Raw genomic sequence first — 24,360 nt, 5'->3', positions numbered from 1 at the left:
AATTTTATACTTAATACAATTCTACATATCTCATCACATATAATATAAAAATTTAAAATTATCCTTATCTAATTAGGAAATAAAATTATTAAACTTAAAGAGATGATTATTATTAACAATTACATTGAGATAACAAAATAAAAATAAAATTAATAAACTAAAAATATCTATTTAAGTTATTACATATGTACATTAAAAAATATGTATTATATATATATATATATATTATAAATGTGTAAATAAATTTTATTTAATATCATATTTATTTCAATCATTTATATTTTTACAGTATTTTAAATAGTAAAATTGACCAATTAACTTACAACTTTTGTAAAACGAAATTTTCCCAAATGTTAATTGACTTTTTTGACCACTGATTTTTTTTGGCACAACTAATGACAATTTTTATAAAAATATAATATTAGCAAACTGATCCTTACTAAAAATAATGCAAATAATTTCTAGTCTAACCATGCTGACCAATTAAAAATAGTTCACGGATACTCTTGATTAGGCTATGGTGAGTCGATGACGACTTAAAATAGTGCATAAAAGAAGAACTCTTGTTCAATAGTGAAGATGTTAACATGCTATTCCTCCATAGACACAATCCATTAAGTTTTTTTCCCCAATTGTTGGAGGCAAAACATCACTCTCGCGAATAGGAAATTGATTCCAACCCCTTTAAAATGTTTTTTTTCATTAGTAAGGATAAAATATTTTTTTTTTCATTAATATGGACACCTTCTTGTCGAAACTAAAATATTTTTAACTTTCAAGCATATCTAAAGCTTCATGGAATTGACATGCTCTATTAATTAATCATTAATGTATTTACATCCATATTAATTATACTAAAGATAATTAAGTTAAAATAACAAATTTTGAACTAAACCTTTATTAAATTAAAATCTGCTTATAATAATAAAATTGGTCCCAATAATATGCCTATAAAAAAAATTTATATCTATCCATAATAAATTATCTTTAATAGTATTTTACATTATGGATATTTTATTGAAATATGAATGGTCTGGTGCAAATAACTCTATCATTCCTAAAAATATAATGATCATGATGTTTTAATATCGAAAGCCTCACTTCTTCACAAATAAAAGCAACCACAAGAGAACCCGAACTCGTTCATTATTCCATCAAGATTATTTAAGAATATTTTGCACTTAACAACTCATTATCCATAATGTATTTCATGTACTTGCATTGAATTTTTGAATTTCACCTTCCTAGTATGTAGAATAAGGTATCTTATTTTATCAACATTTTAATTAATTAAGCAATAAACAATCGTAAATTCCAAAACTTAAAATATAAGAAACAATCAAAATATATTCTTTCATTACTTAAATAAATAAAATTCATGCTAACTAAAGGAATTTGATAGGTTCAGAACTTAATACAAAGGATTCGAGATTAAACACCGTTAAATGACCAAAAAATCGACAGTGTACAATTTAGGAGTATAATGGCCATGAAAAACCAGAGTCACAGCTATAGATAATCAAATATTTTAAATTTAGCAGTATCTTTTAACACAATTTTTTAAATTTAAATAATGATACAAATTATTAATCATTTACATAATGCAAAGGTAGAATGTAAATGAGTTGTCAAAATAAAAAAAATTAATTTACAATTTCAAAATTTTACGGTTAAATTATGAGAAATCCAAAGATAAAAACTTGTATCCAAATTCAAAAATTAAAGTGAAAAACTCTCCACCTTTCGATACGGCATTTTGGAGAAATCAGATCAACGGCTATAATTGTATCCGCATGTGAAGGATGGTCCCAACTTCTTTCAATATCGCATTGCACGCGGCATAAATGGGCTTGGGGCATTCAAGGAAACTCTGCTAGAGCGCGTGGAGTACACGTGCCAATGAGGAGCAAAAGACCCAAGTCATGGACCCCACGTAGCAAAATCGAAACGTGAACTCTCTGATCGTGATTGATCATCATAAAAAATCTTCTGCGGCTGCATTTGCCATTTTGATACACACAATAGTTTCAAAAGGAAAGCAAGTAAGAGTGCAAAACACAGAAGAAAGAGAGTGAGAGAGCTTTCAGCTCTGCACTCGGGTTGATCCAGTCAGTCAGTCACTCGTTTTCTCTCTCTTTATAGTAAAAATGTCATAAATAGTGGCAAAGTTCACATTCTTTTCAAATGAGTCCCCATCAATAGGTTCATTAACAGGATCATTGATATTGCGGCATATAGACATCTAAATTTCATAATTAATGTCGTTTCAAACAAAGCCATCACTATATTTGAAAACACACAAGTATTATAAGTGTATGTTAAATAAGTCTAGCGGATCAATGTTATTTCATTCTTTTCATGGTATAATTTTAAAAAATTTACCTATTAAAATAATTTTATAATTTTTAATAAAATTTTTGTTGATAATTAAACAAACAAAATTTTTAAAATAAAAACTTAAATAAATACTATTAAAAAAATATAGCAAATGGAGTCTTAATCTTCAAAAGCTCTACAAAAAAAAAAACTAAATAACAACAAAAAATTTGAAAATAGCTTATTGGATTATGCATCTTTAAATTGAGATAATTTAAAAAGTAGAGACTTATGTGAAAATAATTATAAACAATGTTTATACTTTTAAATTACATAAAACATGAAGGACTAAATGTAATTACGGGAAAGTACTAGAATATAAGTAAGAAAATGGCTTCTCTGAAAGTAGCTAATAAAGCTGAAAATAAAAGCTGGTACTCTCTCCTCCTTTATCTCCCCTGATATTTCTCTTGAGTTGCCATTTTTCTCTCCTTTTCTTTTTCTTTTTTCCTTTTTTTTATTCAAAAAAAAAAAATCTCATTCATTTTCTCGCTCTCCATTTTCATTTTTAAACATCACTCTGCCTTCTGTTCTCTTTTCTTCTTATCATTATCTAGATCTCAATGTTTTACTCTTTCTATGCTCGGATCCTGTTGATTCTCTTTCATAATTTCCGGTCAGGATTTTCTTTTCTTCTCTTTCTATTTTTAATTTCTCCTTTTCAGCTCGTTTTAGTCTAGGGTTTCTCTCTCTCTCTCTCTCTCTGTCTTTTTTTTTTTTTTTGGGATCTACACGCGTTTTTCATCTGAGTCGACTTTGATTAGAAGAAAAATAGTTTAAAATTCAAACCTTTGATTTTTGGGAAAAGCAATTTTTAGGGTCCGTTTTTCTAATTTAATTCAAAGTTTTCGGGCTAATATTGAGCTAAGATTTGCTGTAATTAATGAGTGATGTGATTTGGTTTGTTTGCAGGTGTTCAATTTTGACCTTCATTTCAGCTCTTAGCTCATTCAGGCGCTTTAATTGAGTTATTAAAAGAGACTGTTTTGCGTTTTTGGGTTGTATTAATTCAGTCTGATTCAGGTATATTATTACCCTTTTTTTTCCATTTTCTTTAAATTCAACTGGATTTTGTGGGGATTTGAATTGATTGAAGCTCGAAAAGGTTACCATTTTTAGTTTTTTTTTTGAAAAATTTATTAAGATGTCAAATTCTGTTATACTATTTAGTTGACTATCTTTGTTTAATTTATTGCTGCTTAATGTTGAATTTATTATGTTGTGTAATGATTATTAATTAATGGTTGACAAATTTAATTCTGCTTGATGGGGTCTGCTTTAGTTTCAAATTATGGGGGCCTGTTAGTGGTTTATTTGGCTTCCAAGTTGGGCAGAATAGAATTTAATTCAACTTGATAAGTTTATTTACTGCTTCTCCATTTTTGGTTTTAAGATATCTGTTCTTTTTATTACTGTTGGCTACTTGTGTTTTTGGTAGAAATTTAACACTTTGTATAAGCTATTTGTTTCATTCTCTTACTTGTCTGCTTGATAATTATACTGATTCTGTAGATAGGTTATATCAGATTTTTCAGGTATCCTAGTTACTTCGGTTTCGTCTTTACTTTTTGTCAGGAGGCTTTTAGATTTAATTTTTGAATGGTTGTGCAAAGTTACTGCCAGTTTTGCTATTCTGGGGAAAAGAAAAACCCAACCTTTTCTTTCGTGTAATTTTGCTTTTCAGCTTTTTATTTCAGGATTTTGCCCTGCTGTTTGAATGGTTCTTGGCTCTGGCTAGGGATTATTGTGATTCTGGGGAGAGATGAGTTGCTCATCGAATGGAAGTGATGATATGATGCTCTCCAACGATCAGACTGACTCACCGTTAATGGATGAAGGTGGAGGAGGTACAGCTCGAGGAGTTATCCTGAAGAAAGGACCATGGACATCTGCTGAAGATGCGATCTTGATCGACTATGTTAAGAAGCATGGGGAGGGGAACTGGAATGCCGTTCAAAAGAACTCAGGCTTGTTCCGCTGTGGAAAAAGCTGTCGTTTGAGATGGGCAAATCATTTGAGGCCAAACTTAAAGAAGGGGGCATTTACTCAAGAAGAGGAACAGATGATTGTTGAGCTCCATGCCAAAATGGGAAACAAATGGGCAAGAATGGCTGCGCATGTAAGTTTTTAGTTTATTTCTTTGGATGCCGTGAAATAAAGATATTTATTTATTGAAAATTCTTTTGTTGAATGCATTGTAAATTTTTAGTTACAAATGACAAAAAGAACAAAAAAAAAAAATGGTATGTTCATATTCTATATGGTTATTGGTCATCATCATGAGCATCTAACTGGTTATTGTCATGTCAGATGTCAGAATTTTCTTTGGGTGATGTCCCTATAAACTTAATCTATTATTATTATTAATTGTTTTAATGATAAAATGATAACTACTTTTTCTTCTACTGTATAATGGAAAAGCTTAATATTAACACTTGTGTCTGTCAAATAACTATTTAATTTGAATTGGTGTGCACTTCTTACGGTCAGTGCCAGAGTGAGAATTTTCTTAGGGGAACATCATAAGAATATATTAAAGTTATATATTTGTCCAAGCTAGATCTAACCTTTTAGACACATGTATATGTTATATTGAATTTGGATTTTGTTAACCGGTTAAGTGGTGAGAATCATGTTTTTATCTTTAGATTATTGAGCTTGGCAAGAAAATGTTGCATTGATGAACTGCATAATGCCTGACAAAAGTACGACCAAACTGTTATGTTATGTATAAGTAATTTATTTTATTTGTAAAGGGTTTACGTTAAATTTTTTTTTGAAAGATATCATTATATTTATGAAAATAATTTGAAAAATATTATAGCTTTTAATGAATTAAAAGCTTTCAGTTTGGCATTTTACGAGTGCTTTTGATTGCCTTTATAAACTGGGATTGTTAATTTTGTGATATTCATGAATTTCAGAGATATGGATGCATGCAATTGAGTCAAGCTTAGTTAACTTCATGTACTGATCTGAAAATAAACTTTGAGTAGTTAATATATTCTTATGATGTTCCCCTAAGAAAATTCTCACTCTGGCACTGACTGTAAGAAGTGCACACCAATTCAAATTAAATAGTTATTTGACAGACACAAGTGTTAATATTAAGCTTAATTCTCACTCTGGCACTGACTGTAAGAAGTGCACACCAATTCAAATTAAATAGTTATTTGACAGACACAAGTGTTAATATTAAGCTTTTCCATTATAAGAATATATTAACTAAGCTAGCCTCTTAAACTACTCAAAGTTTATTTTCAGATCAGTACATGAAGTTAACTAAGCTTGACTCAATTGCATGCATCCATACCTCTGAAATTCATGAATATCACAAAATTAACAATCCCAGTTTATAAAGGCAATCAAACGCACTCGTAAAATGCCAAACTGAAAGCTTTTAATTCATTAAAAGCTATAATATTTTTCAAATTATTTTCATAAATATAATGATATCTTTCAAAAAAAAATTTAATGTAAACCCTTTACAAATAAAATAAATTACTTATACATAACATAACAGTTTGGTCGTACTTTTGTCAGGCATTATGCAGTTCATCAATGCAACATTTTCTTGCCAAGCTCAATAATCTAAAGATAAAAACATGATTCTCACCACTTAACCGGTTAACAAAATCCAAATTCAATATAACATATACATGTGTCTAAAAGGTTAGATCTAGCTTGGACAAATACATAACTTTAATATATTCTTATGATGTTCCCCTAAGAAAATTCTCACTCTGGCACTGACTGTAAGAAGTGCACACCAATTCAAATTAAATAGTTATTTGACAGACACAAGTGTTAATATTAAGCTTTTCCATTATACAGTAGAAGAAAAAGTAGTTATCATTTTATCATTAAAACAATTAATAATAATAATAGATTAAGTTTATAGGGACATCACCCAAAGAAAATTCTGACATCTGACATGATAATAACCAGTTAACTTCATGCAAAGCCATTTTGGTACTTGGGGGTGCCATGGCTCCTAAAGTAGCTCTATTTTGGTGCTTGGAAATGCTCCTACGAATGTAAATAGTACTTGCATTAAGTTAGGCTGTTGTAGTCTACAATAAGATAGAGAGCGTAAGAACATAAAGGAAATCATTTGTTATTAATAGATTGAGTTGGGAAATTGTTGTATATATACATGAGATGAATAAGAATGGCACTGATGTATATTTGGTGAACTTAGATGAATAAGAATGGCACTGATGTATATTTGGTGAACTTATACAATGTTAACTGACTAAGAAGGCTGTTTCTTAGGATGTGATCAAAGCTCAAGGAAAGAAATTGTAGCTTTTCTTGGGCAATTTTCAATGCTCAGTTGTGCCATAAATTTGACTCCGGAATCTGATTCATTCATTTGGTTTTTAGAAATCATACGATAAAATGTAAACATAACTATTAAAAAGAGATATATGTATATGTCAGCTTATAGGTAATGTTAAGGACCTTTTCACCGTTTTGGGAGACAAATTTTTCATACATCTGCTGTACGGGAGTTGACCTGCAATATTGTTGTTGATCATGCATTTCATGAAATAGAGCAAATCCTCTTTGTGAAAGGGGTTCATTCATACAGTTTGATGTCTGCCTCACTGTATGAAATAATTTTAATCTTGTAATTACTGATTCAAGGAAAATCTGCCTTCAAAATGGGATAGATTTATTCTTTTCAGTTTGGACTTCTTTGATGTTCTAAGGTGGGGTTTTGAAATTTCTTTCTTTTGTAAATTATTGTTAGTGACTAAAATATATATATATGTATCTGGCTTCCTCTGATTGTTCTTTTATTATAGGGTCTTTATCTAAGATAATATTTATTTTTTGCCAGTTGCCTGGTCGTACAGATAATGAGATAAAAAATTACTGGAATACCCGAATCAAACGACGCCAACGTGCTGGTTTACCTCTTTATCCTCCTGAAGTGTCTTTCCAAGCATTGCAAGAGTCTCAATGCCAGAACATCAATGGAATAAACAGTGGGGATAAAGGCCATCATGATCTCCTGCAGGCCAATGGTTATGAGATACCTGATGTTGTATTTGACAGTTTGAAGGCCAACCAGGGCGTCCTACCTTATGTCCCTGACATTCCTGATATTACTGCAAGCACCATGCTGATGAAAGGTCTGGGTTCTCAATACTGTAGCTTCGTGTCGCCGGTAATGCATCGACCGAAGCGTCTTCGAGAATCAGTGCCATTATTTTCTGCTTATGGTGGAAGTGTTAAAAATGAGTTCTCATTTGATCAGTTCCACAATGATACTTCGGATAAGATAGCTCGATCTTTTGGGCTGTCTTTTCCACTTGATCCCGATACTACTCCCAAGGCCCCCGAGTCTTTTGGGATGTTACAGGGTAGCCACACCCTTTCAAATGGCAATTTCTCTGCTTCTAAGCCCAATTTGGGGGCTGTGAAGTTGGAGCTCCCTTCACTCCAATATACAGAAACTGATTTAGGTAGCTGGGGAACATCTTCCCCACAACCTTTACTTGAGACAGTTGATGCTTTTATCCAGTCTCCTCCACCGACTGGGACACTTGACTCAGGTTGTCCTTCACCACGTAACAGTGGCCTGCTAGATGCTTTAATCCATGAGTCTAACACTCTGAAAAATCATTCCTCGGATAAGAGTTCAAATTCGTCTTCTGTTACACCTGATGTTGCTGATAGTTGCACCCGGAATTTTTGTGAAACAGAATGGGAAGACTACAGTGATCCTCTTTCTCCTTTGGGTCATTCTGCAACCTCTCTCTTTAATGAGTGCACTCCCCTTAGTGCCAGTGGAAGTTCCTTGGATGAACAAGCACCTGTGGAGACGTTTGGTAAGCATCTACATTTGATCTTGATTATTACTTTGAAAGGTCATTCTGGAACTTTTGAGTCATCCTTTTTATGAAATGGTTTAGTGCAGTTATAGTCACTAAATTGATTGATATCTGAATTACTTAATTGAAACACGGATGTTACAATTTATTTGCATTATTTGCATATTTTCTTGGTGTGATTAATGGGTTTGTCTTAGAACCCCCTACGCCAACTATTGTACAACTGTATGAATTCCCCCAGCTTACTGGTTTGGGCTATAGTCTATCAACTTGCTTTTTATTGTTCTGTAGGATACAAGGTGAAATCAGAACCAGTTGACCAGGCATGGACTCCAGATAGAGAGAAGGAAAGTGGTAACTTATTTGTTAGTCAGCCTGATGCTTTACTAGCATCTGATTGGTTTGAGCATGGTTCATCTTATGTTAAGGACCCAATTGTCATGAATGATGCTATAGCAACCCTTCTTGGTGATGATTTGCGCAGTGAATATAAGCAGATGTCCACAGGTACTTCTGCACCAAGTCAAGGATGGGGCTTCAGCTCTTGTGCATGGAATAACATGCCTGCCGTATGTCAAATGTCTGAACTCCCTTGAAATCCGCTGTTTGCCAAATGTATGAACCCTTTTTTGAAACTTTTGGCGCTTCATTAATGTTGATGATTAGTTTACTATTGGTAGTCACTAGTCAGGTCCTGGTGCCTGCTAGGTTTCATAGTTCATTTGGGATTGAGACTTGTAGTATGATTTGTACGGAGTCATGGTTATTTTGTTTGTGGATTTTGATTTCTTGCTTTCTGAACCAGTGTGATGCCTGTATGCCAATATGGAACTGATTAGGTGTGTATAAATGCATTCAGGCTTTTGTTACAGTTGTTAAAATAATTATGCACTTCCAAGGTGATATTTGCTTGCTTTCATGTGATAGATTTTACTTGTTTATATTGAATTTTGTGTGCAGTTTGCTGGTTTGAGCTCTGAAAGGAAAACAAATTTGACTTGTGCTCAAAGTATTAATCTATCTTTAAGCTGTTTAGGGTTGTGTTTCAAGTTAAAACTGCTTTGTCTACTTGATTTTGGGTGTAGCATCTTAAATGTTTACTAATTCATTGAAAACTCCATTCTCGGTAATGGTTCTGTGGGAATTTTTATGAAACCCTTTCATTTGGTTCTCTTTGATGGAAATTTATATTTTCCCATAAAATGATATACCTTTGTTATATGGTAAACACCCATTTTTCTTTGACAGTTGCTATTTATCAACCGTCATCAACGTACTTGGACAGCCAGCAATTGAAATGATTTCTTTATGGATTAGTTTTTGCCGGAATCAGGTTTCAGATAATGTCTAGGATTGGGCATTATGTGTTAACAGGGTTGCAACAATTCTTGTGATGACGTGATCATTTTTGGACAATTGTGTGATCATAGTTCATAAGATTATACTTTGAATGGCTTTCGAATAAAAACCTAAAGGTGGTGATCATAGTCTTCACTACTTTCTGTTCATTTCAGCCAGTTGATTACTTAGCTGCATTTTATACCATATAATTATGTAAAAAACTACAGGAGCCACGACTTAAGAATATAAAACTGGTAGCACATGCTTGACGACATAAATATACAGAATATTCTAACCACCACACATTCATGCACTTGGTTACGATACCAATCTGATGGTATCTTGTAGGGAGGCTGTCCTTACATAGTGCACATTATTAGGCTTTAACGATCACAGAAACAGAAACTTTTGTGCATCACATCTAAATGATCATCTCATCATAAAGCACATAACCTCTTCTCTGCACGGATGAGGTAGATCTTCTGGCTGGCAGTGACGGCGAAGGTGGATGTCTTCGGAAAGTTTGTATGGGGGGTGTTGGTGGGTACCTCACATTCATGCTACTAACCGATGTAGTATCGACACTCAAGCTTGTATCTTCAGATTGAGATGGTGATTCAGACGAGTCAGAGTAGCTGGTGCTACTTCCATAATCCGATCCTGGGGAGAAACCTCTGATATTGCTAGTTGCAGTGCCTTCCATTATGGATTTCAATGCATCCACCACCTTTAAGTTATTGTAAATATAATTACTAAGAGATTGAATTCATAAAATGGGACAAGTAAGTCTTTTGCAAGAACACATACCGTATCCATTGGCAATCTCTTCTGGGGATCTTTGCTCAGACATTTTTTGGCTATTTGAACCATCCAAAACAGCTGATGAACATCGTAGCAATCTATGATTCTGGGGTCGATTAAATCTGGGTAGTTTCTTTCCTTTAGCAGCGGTCTTGCCTGTAATGAAAATACCGGTGAACTTTGAAAAGATTTCCAGTTTAAATTTCACTGACAAATTGTGTGTGGTGTTTGCTAGAAGTCCTTACCCATCCCACAAGACCTTTCTCTCCAAGTGTTTTGTCATTAGTCTTGAGTCCTGTTATTAGCTGCAACAGAACCACTCCAAATGAGTACACGTCTGTTTTAGTTGACAATTTCCCACATTCAACATATTCTGGAGCCAAATATCCCAGAGTTCCCACAACTCCTGTCTCTGTAGAGTAATCCGAATCTTCGCGCTGAGTTTTCGCGAGGCCAAAATCTCCAAGCTGTCACACAAGCAATGTCACACTCACAAACATGAAACAGAGAACCAACCAAGCAGATAAGATATTGTGAGTAAATTGATAATTACCATTGGTTCAAAATCATGTGTCACAAGAATGTTGTTTGGTCCCATATCTCTGTGGATGATGTTGTTTTCATGCAGATACTGTAAGCCTTTGGCTGCCCCCAGTGCTATTTTCATCCTCTTTTCCCAGGTCAGATGCGTGCGTGTGTGCTCTGTGATAATCAATTCCTTCCAATTAGTCTTGATGAACAAGCCACAATAAATTTGGTAATTAAGTCAATTTAAGTTTGCTTACTTGATAGATGTTGATCCAAAGAGCCATTGCAAACATATTCATAAACAAGCAACCTTTTGTTTCCATCAGAACAAGACCCCAATAACATGACTACATTCTCATGTCTGGCTTTGCTAAGAACTTGAACTTCGGACTTGAACTCCCTGTCTCCTTGGCTGCTTGCATCTTTATGTTGCTTTACAGCAATCATTAGACCATTTATTTCTCCTTTAAACACAGAACCAAAGCCGCCTTCTGATAAATATTTCGAGCCCGAAAATCCATCTGTTGCGGCTCGTAGCTCAGCACAAGTAAAGTCTCTTGTCCATCCTATCTTTGGCCTTCTGTTTTGGCAAACTGGACAAATGGAGTTGTCAAAGGCTTCGTTAGGACTTGTTGCAAGCCAACTTTCAATGTTTTTGCTTATTTGCTTTTGGCTTTCAAGATCAGCATCTGGGCTGCTTGTAAAGTTTTCTTTATTCAAATCAATGGAAAAAGTGTCGTCTTCTTCTCCATTTGGTTCCAAGGGTGAAGAGTGCTTTGTCTCAGTGTAACCTGAACTTGAAGCTTCTTTGCTTAATACCCTAGAGATTGTCAAAAGCTGATCACTTGATGAAGCTTTAGGAAATGAAGTAGATTTATTCCTATTGTTATGCCATGGGGGTTCCCCTACACCGTCATCTTGTTCGTCATCTGAGTTTGGCTTGTGAGAAATCTGAGACTCTGAAAAATCAGGAATTAAAGAGTCTTTGAGTAAGCACTTTCAACAAAAGTACTTTTGAAGTACTTAGGTAGTCAATACTATCAAGTATTTTAGTATTAGTAGTAGGAGGGATAATGACACATTAATCTCTGAGGGAGATTAGTTTTACCAAGATGGTCTCTTATAAAGTTTTAGTACCACATTTCATCCTTGTGTTAACTGAAACTATGAACTTGAGGACATCGAAACAAAGAAATTGGCTAAAGTTCAATTAAGACAATTATCTTTCTCAGAAATTTTGTTTTTTCTAGCACTATGTTCTACTGTTATAGGTTTAAAGATAAATAATAAATGTCACTTTTCAATAAAAAAAGAAAAAAAAATTGACTTATTTTGATTAACACATCTTTTGGATAACCAATTGGTATATAAAAATATCGTGCTTATCAATTTGTTTTTCATATTGCCTCGAGTTCTGGCCAAGTAGTTTTAAAAAGTTTATTTAGCTAATTATTCGAGTTTAAATAAAAAGTTAAACATTAATTTGAACTTGACACACCTTCCTATTTTTTTTTAAAAAATATAAAATTATAAAAATTAATAGATGAAAATCTGTGTCTTGATTTATGTTAAAATATGACTGGGGTGAAATTAAGTGACTCACTTTTGGCCGAGTCTTTTCTCCTTGGACTTCCAGGAATCATTTCATCATATGAAACTTGGTCATCCTGATTGATTTTTTCGACCTGTAATTTGTTCTTTGCAATGGCTTTGTGCCCTCTTAGATGTTCCATTGAGTTGTCTCGTTTCATCCTTGATATTTTGCATGAAAGATTCTCCAAGTAGTAGCTTTTTTGTTTCACGTGCCTGTGCATGTCAAATTATACAACAATCAAAATATAATAATTTATAGAGAGTGTTGAGTCACTTGTGTATTTAACAACAGTGTGGGGGCTCTTACTATTATTTTGTTCTAGAATTCTAAATTTTAATAACTTCTTCAAATTTTAATAAAATCTATATCTTGAATTGGAATATTTCTACTACAACATTATAATTAGAAGCTTAAAAAGTTATCTCAAACGCAGTTATATAATTACCAAGATTGAGATTAATTTAGAGCTTACCTATCAAGTATGATCCAGGTTGCTTTGAATTTTTTGGCAACTCTAACAGCAACAGTCTTCAAAGAGACTCCTGGACGTACTTCTATTTCAAACTCGATCTGTGAATTTCAGGCCCAGTAAATTGCCACGTCAAAGATCATAACATCCTTAGAATTGCAAGATAATATTACAAATGACAAATGATAATTAGTGACATATCAGATAGAATGCAAATAAAAAAAGTAGAAGTAAAACTGCATGGATGTAAGTTGAGTCCATGATGGAAGCTCCAGGTTTGAATTTGCGATTAAAAAAAAAAACTACAAAATAAAGCACAATGATTTACATTACTCTTACATTTTCTGCTTGGCATAGCTTGGAAATTTGTTCAATCTCCACATTTGTTTGGTACTCTTCCTTCTTCCTTGAAATATGTTCTTCAATTATTTTCTGGTTTGTTCTAACCATGGAACTCGAGTCCAATCTGATCTTGTATCCCACTGATCATAAAAATTAAAAAATTAAAAATTAAAAAAGCTAGCAAAATGAATTTTACTTTACTCAACCGAATCAGTTTCCCTTTCCTTTGCATATCTCTCCTCTTCAATTCTCAATTCTGGTGTGACCCAAATTCAAAACTCCAGAGAATTTTACATTTTTTTCTAATTTCTATTGGGAATCTAGATACATATATTTTATTGTGCAGTTTAGGATTTTAGCTCAGGAATCTACTCCCCCTAATAACATCTGGGGAGAAATCTGTCCTTATTCCATGAGGACAGGAACCAGCCCATCATCGGATTACAAGTACAGGCTAAATATTTTACGAGTTGAACCAACTAACATACACAATACAATATTACCAAGATATGTATGTCTATTAAGATTTGGGAAATAATAATAATAATGGAAAATTCTTATTCTATTTTGGAGGTGGCATGAAAGAAAACGTACTAGGATTATTAACCTGATGAAGAACAGCAAGAAATTTAAGTGAATCTCCATGTTTAAGTGACAAGTTTTTCAGGATTCCTCCGATTGCACTAGAATTCACATCCCTTGATGCATCCTGAATCACCACCACTCTTTCACATAATTCTTCTGTCATTTTCTATGAATTCAGAAGCAAAAAAACACTTTGAGGGAATATACAAATTAGATCTTAATAAAATACAGCAAAAATAACAATGTCGAGAGAATTTTCGGAGAAGATGAATCAGAATTGAGATGTGGTTTTGTTGATAACAGAAAATGGGGTGGTCGTGAATCCAAGCAAGAATCAAATGGAATCAGTTTCAGAGCAGATTCGGATATACGAGGAATGGCCCTGGCAAATTTTCTTCATAGTGAGTGTGGTGAGAATTAGCTAGATTTAATAGTAGTTCATTGTTGAGGAGTTTGATGTTTCCCATGCTCAATTAGTTAATTATTGTTTTAATTAATTTCTATGATTGTTTAATTTTGATGATAACAAAGAATGTTGATGGTGATATTTTTGACGGTAGAAAACAAGAGAAATGATCCAAAAATGAGAAATTAAAAAAAAGAAAAGCTGAATATGCGAAGCTGGTTTTGCAGAACTGGAAGTGACATTATTGATAATTAAGTAGCTTAAACTTGTCTTTTGCTAAGTTTTATTTTACATTTTAGAAGCTTGATTCTGTAGACGCAGCAAAATGTTCATGGAAATGCAGTATCCAGGGCTTTAACATTATTTTTATTTTTGGGATTTTTTAAAGATTTTCTTGGGAGGAATTATTGGCTTTATGTGTGTGTGTGTGTGTTTTTTTTTTTAACGACTTGTAAAACATTTAAGGGTTGAAGGAGGCAAGTCCTAGACCATCTCAAGATTACGATGTCCGATAGAAAGGGTGAGAAAATAGAGAAGAAAATACAAAAGTATGTTATTAAAATTTATAATTGTAAACAAAATTAGTATTTATGTATGTTTGGTATGACTTTCATCCAATGATTAAAAGTATCATCGAATTAAGGGTAATTTAGACAAGTTGAACTTTTAAAAATAGAAGTTATACAACTTTTTTAAAGGCTTAAATTTTTTAAAGTACTCTTAATTTATTGCACAATCTTATATGATATATCATTCATTTCATAATATAATTTTTTAAAAATTTGTTTATTGGAGTAATTTTTTAATTTTTAGAAAAAAATTCTTATTGATAACAAAACATTACAGATATTTTTTTTTTAAAGTTCTATTTATTAAAACTCTATTAGTATAAGCTCTATTTAAAAAAAAAAAACTGATAAGAAACAAATCAGAAAATAACCACTTCCCCTGTTGGAACATAAGCAGTATGATTGGTCATGGCACCACACCGTCATATGGCTACTGTTATAGATTCTAGTTTAAGCGAGTCACGTGCCTGTCAAGTCTGTGCATGTGACCGTGTGTGTCTTTCCTCTTCCTTACGATAAATTAGAAAATTTGCAAAATGTGGTTGGCTATTATAGGTGCCTTATTTTTCGAGGGCCAACACTAAAATGATTTAGGTCTTGTTAGGTATTGATATTGAATAGTTATAACTTAAAAAGTATAATATTAAAGTATTTAGTAATTTTGACTTAAAACTAATATGAAATACCTTAAAACTAATAGGGTCTTAAACAAATGATAGCTAGCTCCCACAATATGAATTTATTTTTTTGCTACTGCGCTGGGTTGCCACAGCGAAGCACTCTCCAACAGGGGCTTTACCCACCATTTTCAAATCATTTCTGATAATTTTTTTTTTTCCACGAAAACTTAATTTTGTTTGTTTATTTCAAGATTTCAATACATGTATGAAGGGTTTAGTAGTATCTTTTGTTGTAGCTTTCTTTACAGATTCTGAAATTTGTCATATTCAACTGAACATGAAAATATTCTACATTGAAGTTATCTTCAAAGCGTTGCTCGACATGTCATGTATGAGCATCAGTCGAATATAAATATAAATTCAGAGGGATTATTGTTTATTCGTTGGCACTTGGCAGCATGCTCTCAATTAATCAATTTCGTTTAATTCAATGGTCAAATATGTAATTAACTAATATAACTATGGTCCTTATCCAAAACAAATATATATTATGGTCAATAATTCAATTCAAGCTCCGTTTAATATTGAAATTAGATAGTTATAACTTAAATATTACAACACTAATTAAAGTATATGATAGACACTAACTGTTGTAAGTTAAAAGTTAAGTTGATTTGATTTTACATTTGTGTGATGAAAAAATTATTATATGTTTACTAATTTTGTCAAAATTATTATTTAAAATTATATTTACTACATAGTACTAACTTTTATTTTATAAATATAATTTTTCTCCACAACAGTTACAATTTAAAAGATACAGTATCTCAATACCAAATAGAGGCTCAATGATAAAGAATTACAGTTTAAAAGGGTTGAATTTAAAGTTGGGAATAATATTATATTATTTACCATGAATACGGCCCATTTAATTATTACTTACCATGGGCCAACACTTTGCACAATTGCCTGAATAAAATGGTGTTTGCAAACACATTTGCGCGTCAAATATTGTCTATATATATAATCCTTTTTTTTTTAAGAAGCGAATCGATAATTAATTTGACTAAGAGTCCATTAAAGTTAAAACTCAATAAGCTGTTTGTTTCTGAATTTTTAATAAAAATAGTATTTGGTAAATTTTATAAATAATAAAACCGTTTATTTGATAATTTTCTTCATTTTCATATCAATTTTTAAAAACAAGGGGTTGCTTTATAAGTAGCTTATTAAATAAAACATCACATCTTTTTAAAGTTTTTACTATAACCTTAATATTTTAACAAAGATATAATTATATCTTATTTTTTCATACACCCATTATATCTTATTTTTTTATATACCCAAATATACAAAGGGGGATTGCCACTTTTCTCCTTACAGTAATCAACATATACCATTTACCCCATACTATTTTTATAATAGCCAAAAACCCTCTTGACAGCATAAGTTTACAATATTACCCTTATTTTCAACTACTCTTTTATTTACATTTATTATAAATTAAATAAATTAAATGAATAGAAACTAAATAAAAAATTAAGTATTAAAAACAAGAAATTTATGTTTTGATATGAGCAAAAAAATTAATTTTAATTTTTTTGTAATTATTTATTTTGTGAACATTTTCTTATAATAAACATTTTGTAATATTTTAAAATTAAATGTAAAAAGATAGGCAAAATATTTTATTATTTATTTTATAATAAATTTTTATTTGTCATTCAAGTTTTCTTATAATAAATTTTTTATCATTTTATAATAATTTTCTTATATATTTATTATAAGAAAATTTTCACAAAATAAATAAGTACAAGAAAAAAATTTATTATTAATTTTTTTGCTGATATCAAAACATATATTTCTTATTTTTAATGCTTAATTTTTTATTTAATTTCTATTCATGTGATTTATTTAATTTATAATAAATATAAATAAAAGAGTAATTAAAAATAATGGTAATATTGTAAACTTATGCTATCAGGAGGTTTTTGGCCATTATAAAAATAGCAATGGAAAATGGTATATGTTGATTACTGTAGGGGGGAAATTGGCAATCTCCCAAAATACAAATTATTAGATATCATATTACCACACGATTAAATTATCGCCACAACTACTGTATGTTCTGTCTAGTATCAAAGTTTTGATCCATTAATTTCATATTTTTTATACTTTACTTTTATTTTCCATTATCAGATTCAATAAGAGTTTTATAAGATTACGTAAATTTTCATTGAACTATGAACAATTTCACATTAAGGTTGACTATGACTTTTAACATTCATTCTATTTATATTTTTCTATAGTCATAGTGTTATTGTAACAAGTTTAATTTGAATATATTGCATATTAATTACCTTTTTATTTTATTCAGGTTATGTACTAATAAGAACTTTTATCATATTTTATGCAATAGATTATGAAAGTTCATTAGATTTCATTTAATTATTTTTTTTCATTTTATGTGTTTTAAAAAGAAAAAAACATGTTTAAACATTATTAAATATACTGTAAAAGAAAAGGTAATTTAGATTTACATCTATTTGGTCATTATATAATAAAACAACACTTTTGCAATAAAATTTACCAAATGCATGTATATACTTTTTAAACTCATAGCTAAAGTTGACAAAACAGGTGACCAAGTCATGTTCGTCTCGTCTCAGTATTGTGGCAATTTAGGTTAACCAAAACAAAACCCATTTAATAATCATGTCAAAATATTGAGACCCTAACCGGACACAAAAAATAAACGGGTTATTCAATAATCCACTTAATGTCTATATATTTAACAAAATTTATATCAAACATTTACACTCCTTTTGTGTTTGTGAGTGTGTGTAATTTATCGATATTATAATATATATATATTTACTAAAATATTATACATTTACACTATTAAAGTTCTAAATCTATATAGAATTTTATAAATAAAACACCATGTATATGTTCATCATTCCTAAAAGAAAAGAAGAAGAAGAAGAAGCGATAATCGTGTCCAATGTTTGAATTTTGATAACAAGAACTTATAAATTGGTTTAGAATAAAAAACATAATTGTGTTATTAATATAGTAAATAGGTAAAAACTTTAAATCTAATCCGACAAAAAAAAATTATATTGACCGAAACCCAACTCATTTAATAATAGAATAAAATTTGAGAATCTATACCCATTTATATATCATGTTCCTGTCAAATAAGTGAATAGTGTCAAATTTTGCCAGCTCTATTGATTATAAGCAAACAAAGCAAAAAATACTAGTAACTAAAATCAAGTTAACTTTCAACGAAAAATAATTAATAAATTACGCCTTTTTTTGAAACTCTGAAACAACTGCTTTTCAGAGCGTTACACACTTCTCCTTTATGTATATATAGGTGCTTTCTGGGTCAAAGGCGGATACACGAAGAAAAGGAAAGTTTCAGGAAAATCATAAGTGGGAAGAAAAAGAATGGCTCTGAAACTAAACACATTCTCCTTCTTCGTACCCAGGAAGCTCCCTTATTCTCAATCTTACCGAAGGAGCATCACCAGAACCAAATCATCTCCTCCAGCGTTGATGTGCTCTACTCTTGGCGCCGAAACTAAGTGAGTTTATTTATTTACTTTGAATTATTATTTTTATCATTTTTGTACATAGACCAAGTTGCTTTCTGCCAACATTGAAATGTATTTTGCATACAATACACTCTGTGAAGTGATCAGTTAATAATTTTTTATTTTAAGGACGTGCATTATGGTTATATATGTAGCATAATTTACCAACTGATGTTGCATGCTGTGTGATTTAATTAGCATAAAACAGAGATCCTATGCAGTATGCATGCCAGTTTCTGATTTTGTAATTTGGTCGTGTTGTTATGCGTGGAGCTCTTACAGCATGCACCAACAATTGATTCACACGAAACTAAAACACACTCAAGCAGCTGCGTGGTGTTGTGTGTGCTCACAAGTCACGTATATTGACTACATGATTGAAGGACCAACGAAAGCCTAAAAATCTAAAATCTAGATTTTGCTGTCAAGATTGCGCATGATAAAACAATTCATATTAGTTGCGTTGAATGAGAATTAAACAAACTAAAAGAGAAAAAAAAATTATGGCTCTGAGACTGAAAGCAATTTACTTTATGTCCCACAAGCTACCTTCTCATTCCCACTGCATCGGATCTCCTAGATGCTTGATGCTCTCTTCTTTACACCAAAACTATGTAAGCCTTCTTAATTTTTTAGTTAAATTTGGTATCATATATGGTAGCAAATTAATTAATCAAGGGTCATATTGGAGTATTTTCAGGCAAGATCTCAGTTTGCTTAGATGGGTCTTTGTCTTTTTGTGCTCGCTTACACTTTGTCTTCTTTTGTATCGGAAATTGTGTTGAGTCATAGAAATAGAATAATTTTCACTTAGGAAATTAAAGTTCTGCACTCAAAATGATTCTTCAATTTGGTGATCATCATCACAGGGACGTCGTGACGCATTCCATGGCACCAGAAAAAGTTGAAATATTCAAATCATTGGAGACTTGGGCTGAGCACAACGTTTTGATTCACCTGAAACCCGTCGACAAAAGTTGGCAGCCAACCGATTTTCTGCCGGAATCCGAAGCATCAGAAGGATTCTTTGAACAGGTCAAAGAGTTGAGAGAAAGATGCAAGCAACTCCCTGCTGAATATTTCGTTGTGTTGGTTGGGGAAATGATCACAGAAGAAGCTCTGCCAACTTACCAAACAATGTTTAACTCACTGGATGGTGTTAGGGATGAGACTGGTGCAAGCCTCACTTCTTGGGCAACCTGGATTAGGGCTTGGACTGCTGAAGAGAACAGACATGGTGACCTTCTCAATAAGTATCTTTACCTCTCTGGCCGTGTAGACATGAAGCAAATTGAGAGGTCCATTCAGTATCTTATCCGCTCAGGAACGGTAACATTTATAAGTCTTTCTTTACTTCCTTAGTATCTTACCCTTAATTATATATATTTATATACATATAAAATATATTTGTATATGTATATTAAATTTAAAAAATAGAGAATTATTAAGTAAATTTCAACGAAAAATAATAGACAATCAGCATATTTTGCGCTTTTTTTTTTTTAAAAAAACTAACTGGTTAATTGGGTTAAAATCTATGGACTAATTGTTTAAAAAAAATTATGAATTAAAAGAGAATTTTACATGTATTTATTTACACAAAATCTAAAATATCACTATTGTTTCTACATATTTACTAAATTATTCTGTTTATTCATATTTACTAAATTATTCTCTACGTTTAACTTGTTAAAATGTTAGCAATTTTTTGAGTAATTTTTAATAAATAACTGATCTAAACTGCAATGACTCAAGGCGATCAAATTTACCCATATATTTTTAATTTTTCAATATTAAATTTTGGTGTAATCTATTATAGGACCATAAATTTGAAAACAATCCGTACAACGGGTTCGTCTACGCATCGTTTCAAGAAAGAGCAACATTCATATCACATGGCAACACAGCGAGGCTAGTCAAGGAGCATGGGGACATGAAGCTGGCACAAATATGTGGCACCATTGCCTCCGATGAGAAACGCCATGAAACTGCCTACACAAAGATTGTTGAAAAGCTCTTTGAAATCGACCCGGACGACACCATCTTAGCTTTAGCAGGCATGATGAAGAAAAGGTTCAGAATGCCGGGACATTTGATGTATGATGGGCAAGATGATAAGACTTTTGATCACTTCTCAGCTGTTACACAAAGGCTTGGAGTGTACACTGGCCAGGACTATGCTGATATCTTGGAGTTTCTGATTAAGATATGGGGAGTGGAGAAGTTGGTAGGTCTTACAAATGAAGGGCATAAAGCTCAGGATTTTGTGTGTGGATTGCCTTCGAGGATTAGAAGAATATTGGAGAATAAAGCTCTGGTAGATATGGCTGAGAAAGCAGGCAGTGCTGTTCCTTTCAGCTGGGTTTTTGGCCAAGAGATAAGGATTTAATAAGGGCAGCTTATGGCTATATTTGATGCCTAATAAATTAATAATAGCCAAAGCTTGCTACTTTGTAATGTTAAACATTTGCATGAACACTTAATTTCAAATAACAACTTCTTTTTATTTTAAGTTTTGTTTAAAGCAAGCACTAAGAGAAGCTCCTTGAGGTTGATGATTGGTAAATTAATAAATAATAGAAATAGACGAATAGGGAGTGCCCTGGAGCAAGCAATTAATGGCTACAAAAATGAAACATCACTCCATATAAAACCAAAATTGAAGACATCTCAATTAGAATTAAGAAGAAGTGTTTTTTTTTTTTTTAATTGCCGAATGAAATAAGGGCAATTCGCAATTCAGTACTTACTTGCATAATCACCTATATTTTCCTCTAAAAAAAGTATCGTCTTAAGTAAAATAAATGCAAGCAATTGAATGTCTCAGTCAATGACGAGGGAGATGTTAATATGTCGTTGGCGAGTTTCATGAAGCCGTTGCGGTCATATTCCACCAGCTAGCCTATTTTGTCAAGGGTAAATTTTCCTGTACCATCCTACTAGAGTGACTATCTTCAAAATACCCTCCAAGGATACGAAAACATCACTCTACCCTTAATTGCCGTGATCTTCCTTTTAAAATAATGAGCTTAAAGGGTAAAATCGTATTTGAACAAACACTGTAACGAGCGTTAGCCTAAAGAATTGTGACATGTCAAATCACGGCACCCTTTCAACCACTCACAAGAATTTTATAATTTTATATAGGGTAATATAAAATCAGTTATTTTCAAAATTTTTAATGAGAAAATATATAAGTGGTCAAAATGTAAAAACAACATAGGATCCTTTTCTCTTGGCGCGAACCATCATCTTGTTCACAATTTAGAGAGAGAAACTTTGAAATAGAGCATCAAAATATTGGTCATAAAGAAGACATTTTTTGTTCAAAAGACAAAAAAAAAAAAGTGTCCATTGGAGAGTGGTTACTGGTAACCACAACCTTACGATGGTAGAGGTAAGGAATTTATTTTTTTCATTCAGTTATTTCCATTAAAATGGGTTTAGTAGAGTTTTAGGGGTATGCAGGATAATATTAACTAGAAGAATGACATGTGTTATATGAAAATTTTGTGCTATTATGTTATTATTTGAAGAAAAATAGGTTTAAACCCTAGTTCTTAGTGAAATGGGGCATTTTATTTTCATTGTACCATTAACAATTTATAGTATTTCCTTTACAAATAAGTTGCTGTTGGAGATTAAAAAAAGTGGTTGTTTAGGTTTTGGTGATGGATATTTTGGTTTTTCTTTTAATTTTAGATATCATGCCTACGTTGGTGTTGTTATTGATATTTGTAATGTTTTTATTATCGCATTTGTAGTTGAGGTTGATAGGCATTGTCAGCTTTCTCAGTGAAACTTTTGAGGTTGGCCTCATTGACCCCGACTTTCTAAGTATAGTTGTTCTGATCATTGCTGCAATGAAAAGAATGGTTGGGAAAAACAATTGTAGAGACGAGAGATTCATCATTGAAGTTACACTGCCATGGAAGGAAGAAGGGTACAATAGATAATGATCATGAGCTATATCAGATATGGCAGTTGTACAATGAGAAAAAGTTTACAGAGATTGTGTTTGACATGACCATCATACCACTTAATGTGATGAATGTAATTAAAAGAAGGTTGTTTAAGGATGATATAGAAGATGTTGCTGCTAGGCCTGATGCTGAACCTCAGAGTGTGTTGTCTGTGTTTCAAAGGCAAGCAACCGATAATGTTGAAGCACAACAACAGGTACATGCAACTGCTACTGGAAAAAGAGGTGGTAAAAGAAAGTCAGTGGTAAAATAGAGGTCAATAAAAATTTCATAGACCAAATATTGTCAACCTCGATGAGCATACATGTAGTTGTGGCCTGTGGCAGATCAGTGGCTTACCTTGTAAGAATGCAATGCCTTGTATAACTCACATTTGGGCTACTTATGAGAAGTTTGTTACCCATTGTTTCCTAGAGGATGCATATTTGAGATGCTATGTTGGCATTATTCATCCAATGCCGGAAAAATCTAAATGGCCACATGTTGAAGCTGATGAAATATTACCCCCAATTGTTCAAAGACCACCTGGCAGACCTAAGACATGTAGAAGAAGGGAGGCAGATGAACGATTAGCACATAGAAGAAGGCTCGCAGTATATTATTCATACTATCGCGGTGTTGGTCTCAATATAAAGGGCTGCCTTGTTGATCCAGCCAATGCACATAAGAAGACCATGCATATATTGGTAAGTTTGAAATTGCTTACAATTTAAACATTAATTTTTCAAAATTTTTTTATCACTGTTACGTTATCTTCAAATTACCCCCCACATAGAGTGACTACATTGTTAACATATATGTTTCCATAATATTGATTTTGATGATAACAAACAAGATTAATAATGATTAATCTTTTAAGCACAAATTATTTTTTATATATTTTAAATAAATCATTATTTTCACATTATAAATGTTTTATATTTAATGGAAAAATGATTTTATGAAATTGATTGTTTTTATTCTTTTTAAATAAATCATTATTTTCACATTATAAATGTTTCATATTTAATGGAAAAATGATTTTATGAAATTGGTTGTTTTTCAAAGTTTATGGTTTAATTGAAAGAATTTTGAAAACTTTGAAATAAACAAGTATTGCTTGAAATTTCATATTTGGACCTATTTGAAACTATTTAAATATTTTGGGTCATTCTATAATTTCACATAATTTGGGTGAAATCATAATTTCAAAAAGTTGTGGGATTGACAAAACATTATTCTAAAATTCTGAAATTGGATCTTTTTGCAAACTTACATAATGTTTTGGACCACACTATAGTTTTATAAAGTTTTGGGGTCAA

The 24,360-nt window shown here is 31.8% G+C and overlaps 3 protein-coding genes across 10 annotated transcripts; 2 read left to right on the top strand and 1 right to left on the bottom strand.

Moving 5' to 3' along the window:
• Positions 1-2,721: 2,721 nt before the first annotated feature.
• Positions 2,722-9,751, top strand: LOC102619465 (transcription factor MYB33). Of its 7 annotated transcripts, none has more exons than XM_015528162.3 (5): positions 2,722-2,750; positions 3,289-3,399; positions 4,074-4,495; positions 7,223-8,216; positions 8,511-9,138. In XM_015528162.3, the coding sequence occupies exons 3-5, from the start codon at positions 4,139-4,141 to the stop codon at positions 8,813-8,815; spliced, it is 1,656 nt and encodes a 551-aa protein (XP_015383648.2). In that variant the 5' UTR covers positions 2,722-2,750; positions 3,289-3,399; positions 4,074-4,138; the 3' UTR covers positions 8,816-9,138. The 7 variants fall into 7 exon arrangements, with proteins under 7 accessions (XP_015383648.2, XP_052297967.1, XP_006471261.2 ...); XM_052442007.1 differs by having other exon boundaries at positions 2,732-2,750; positions 4,061-4,495; XM_006471198.4 differs by lacking the exon at positions 2,722-2,750 and adding an exon at positions 2,761-2,992.
• A 46-nt stretch (positions 9,752-9,797) lies between these two features.
• On the bottom strand, positions 9,798-14,325 carry LOC102618977 (probable serine/threonine-protein kinase PBL24). 2 transcript variants are annotated; one of them, XM_006471196.4, is made up of 9 exons: positions 13,889-14,325; positions 13,292-13,434; positions 12,956-13,053; positions 12,493-12,695; positions 11,147-11,848; positions 10,915-11,063; positions 10,607-10,828; positions 10,368-10,517; positions 9,798-10,287 (listed from the first exon to the last, which is right to left on the bottom strand). In XM_006471196.4, the coding sequence occupies exons 1-9, from the start codon at positions 14,040-14,042 to the stop codon at positions 9,982-9,984; spliced, it is 2,127 nt and encodes a 708-aa protein (XP_006471259.2). In that variant the 5' UTR covers positions 14,043-14,325; the 3' UTR covers positions 9,798-9,981. The 2 variants fall into 2 exon arrangements, with proteins under 2 accessions (XP_006471259.2, XP_052297965.1); XM_052442005.1 differs by having other exon boundaries at positions 13,902-14,033.
• A 4,532-nt stretch (positions 14,326-18,857) lies between these two features.
• On the top strand, positions 18,858-21,600 carry LOC102618674 (stearoyl-[acyl-carrier-protein] 9-desaturase 5, chloroplastic-like). Its single transcript, XM_006471195.4, has 3 exons — positions 18,858-19,067; positions 19,946-20,405; positions 20,896-21,600. The coding sequence occupies exons 1-3, from the start codon at positions 18,931-18,933 to the stop codon at positions 21,463-21,465; spliced, it is 1,167 nt and encodes a 388-aa protein (XP_006471258.2). The 5' UTR covers positions 18,858-18,930; the 3' UTR covers positions 21,466-21,600.
• The last annotated feature ends 2,760 nt before the right edge of the window (positions 21,601-24,360 follow it).

Source organism: Citrus sinensis, chromosome 5, assembly GCF_022201045.2.
Source record: "Citrus sinensis cultivar Valencia sweet orange chromosome 5, DVS_A1.0, whole genome shotgun sequence".
In the NCBI taxonomy this organism is placed as follows: Eukaryota; Viridiplantae; Streptophyta; class Magnoliopsida; order Sapindales; family Rutaceae; genus Citrus; species Citrus sinensis.
This window is presented reverse-complemented; position numbering and strand designations above follow the sequence as displayed.

What these genes read in the sequence shown, in the direction of transcription:
- LOC102619465 (XM_025095846.2), top strand. Translation starts at nt 4,139, where the DNA reads ATGAGTTGCTCATCGAATGGAAGTGATGATATGATGCTCTCCAACGAT. An exon ending in GGGCAAGAATGGCTGCGCAT is followed by an intron (nt 4,496 to 7,222) that starts GTAAGTTTTTAG and finishes ATTTTTTGCCAG; the next exon opens with TTGCCTGGTCGTACAGATAA. An exon ending in AGCACCTGTGGAGACGTTTG is followed by an intron (nt 8,217 to 8,510) that starts GTAAGCATCTAC and finishes ATTGTTCTGTAG; the next exon opens with GATACAAGGTGAAATCAGAA.
- LOC102618977 (XM_006471196.4), bottom strand. Translation starts at nt 14,042, where the DNA reads ATGACAGAAGAATTATGTGAAAGAGTGGTGGTGATTCAGGATGCATCA. An exon ending in ACCTGGATCATACTTGATAG is followed by an intron (nt 12,696 to 12,955) that starts GTAAGCTCTAAA and finishes TGACATGCACAG; the next exon opens with GCACGTGAAACAAAAAAGCT. An exon ending in GAGAAAAGACTCGGCCAAAA is followed by an intron (nt 11,849 to 12,492) that starts GTGAGTCACTTA and finishes CTGATTTTTCAG; the next exon opens with AGTCTCAGATTTCTCACAAG.
- LOC102618674 (XM_006471195.4), top strand. Translation starts at nt 18,931, where the DNA reads ATGGCTCTGAAACTAAACACATTCTCCTTCTTCGTACCCAGGAAGCTC. An exon ending in ACTCTTGGCGCCGAAACTAA is followed by an intron (nt 19,068 to 19,945) that starts GTGAGTTTATTT and finishes TCATCATCACAG; the next exon opens with GGACGTCGTGACGCATTCCA. An exon ending in ATCTTATCCGCTCAGGAACG is followed by an intron (nt 20,406 to 20,895) that starts GTAACATTTATA and finishes AATCTATTATAG; the next exon opens with GACCATAAATTTGAAAACAA.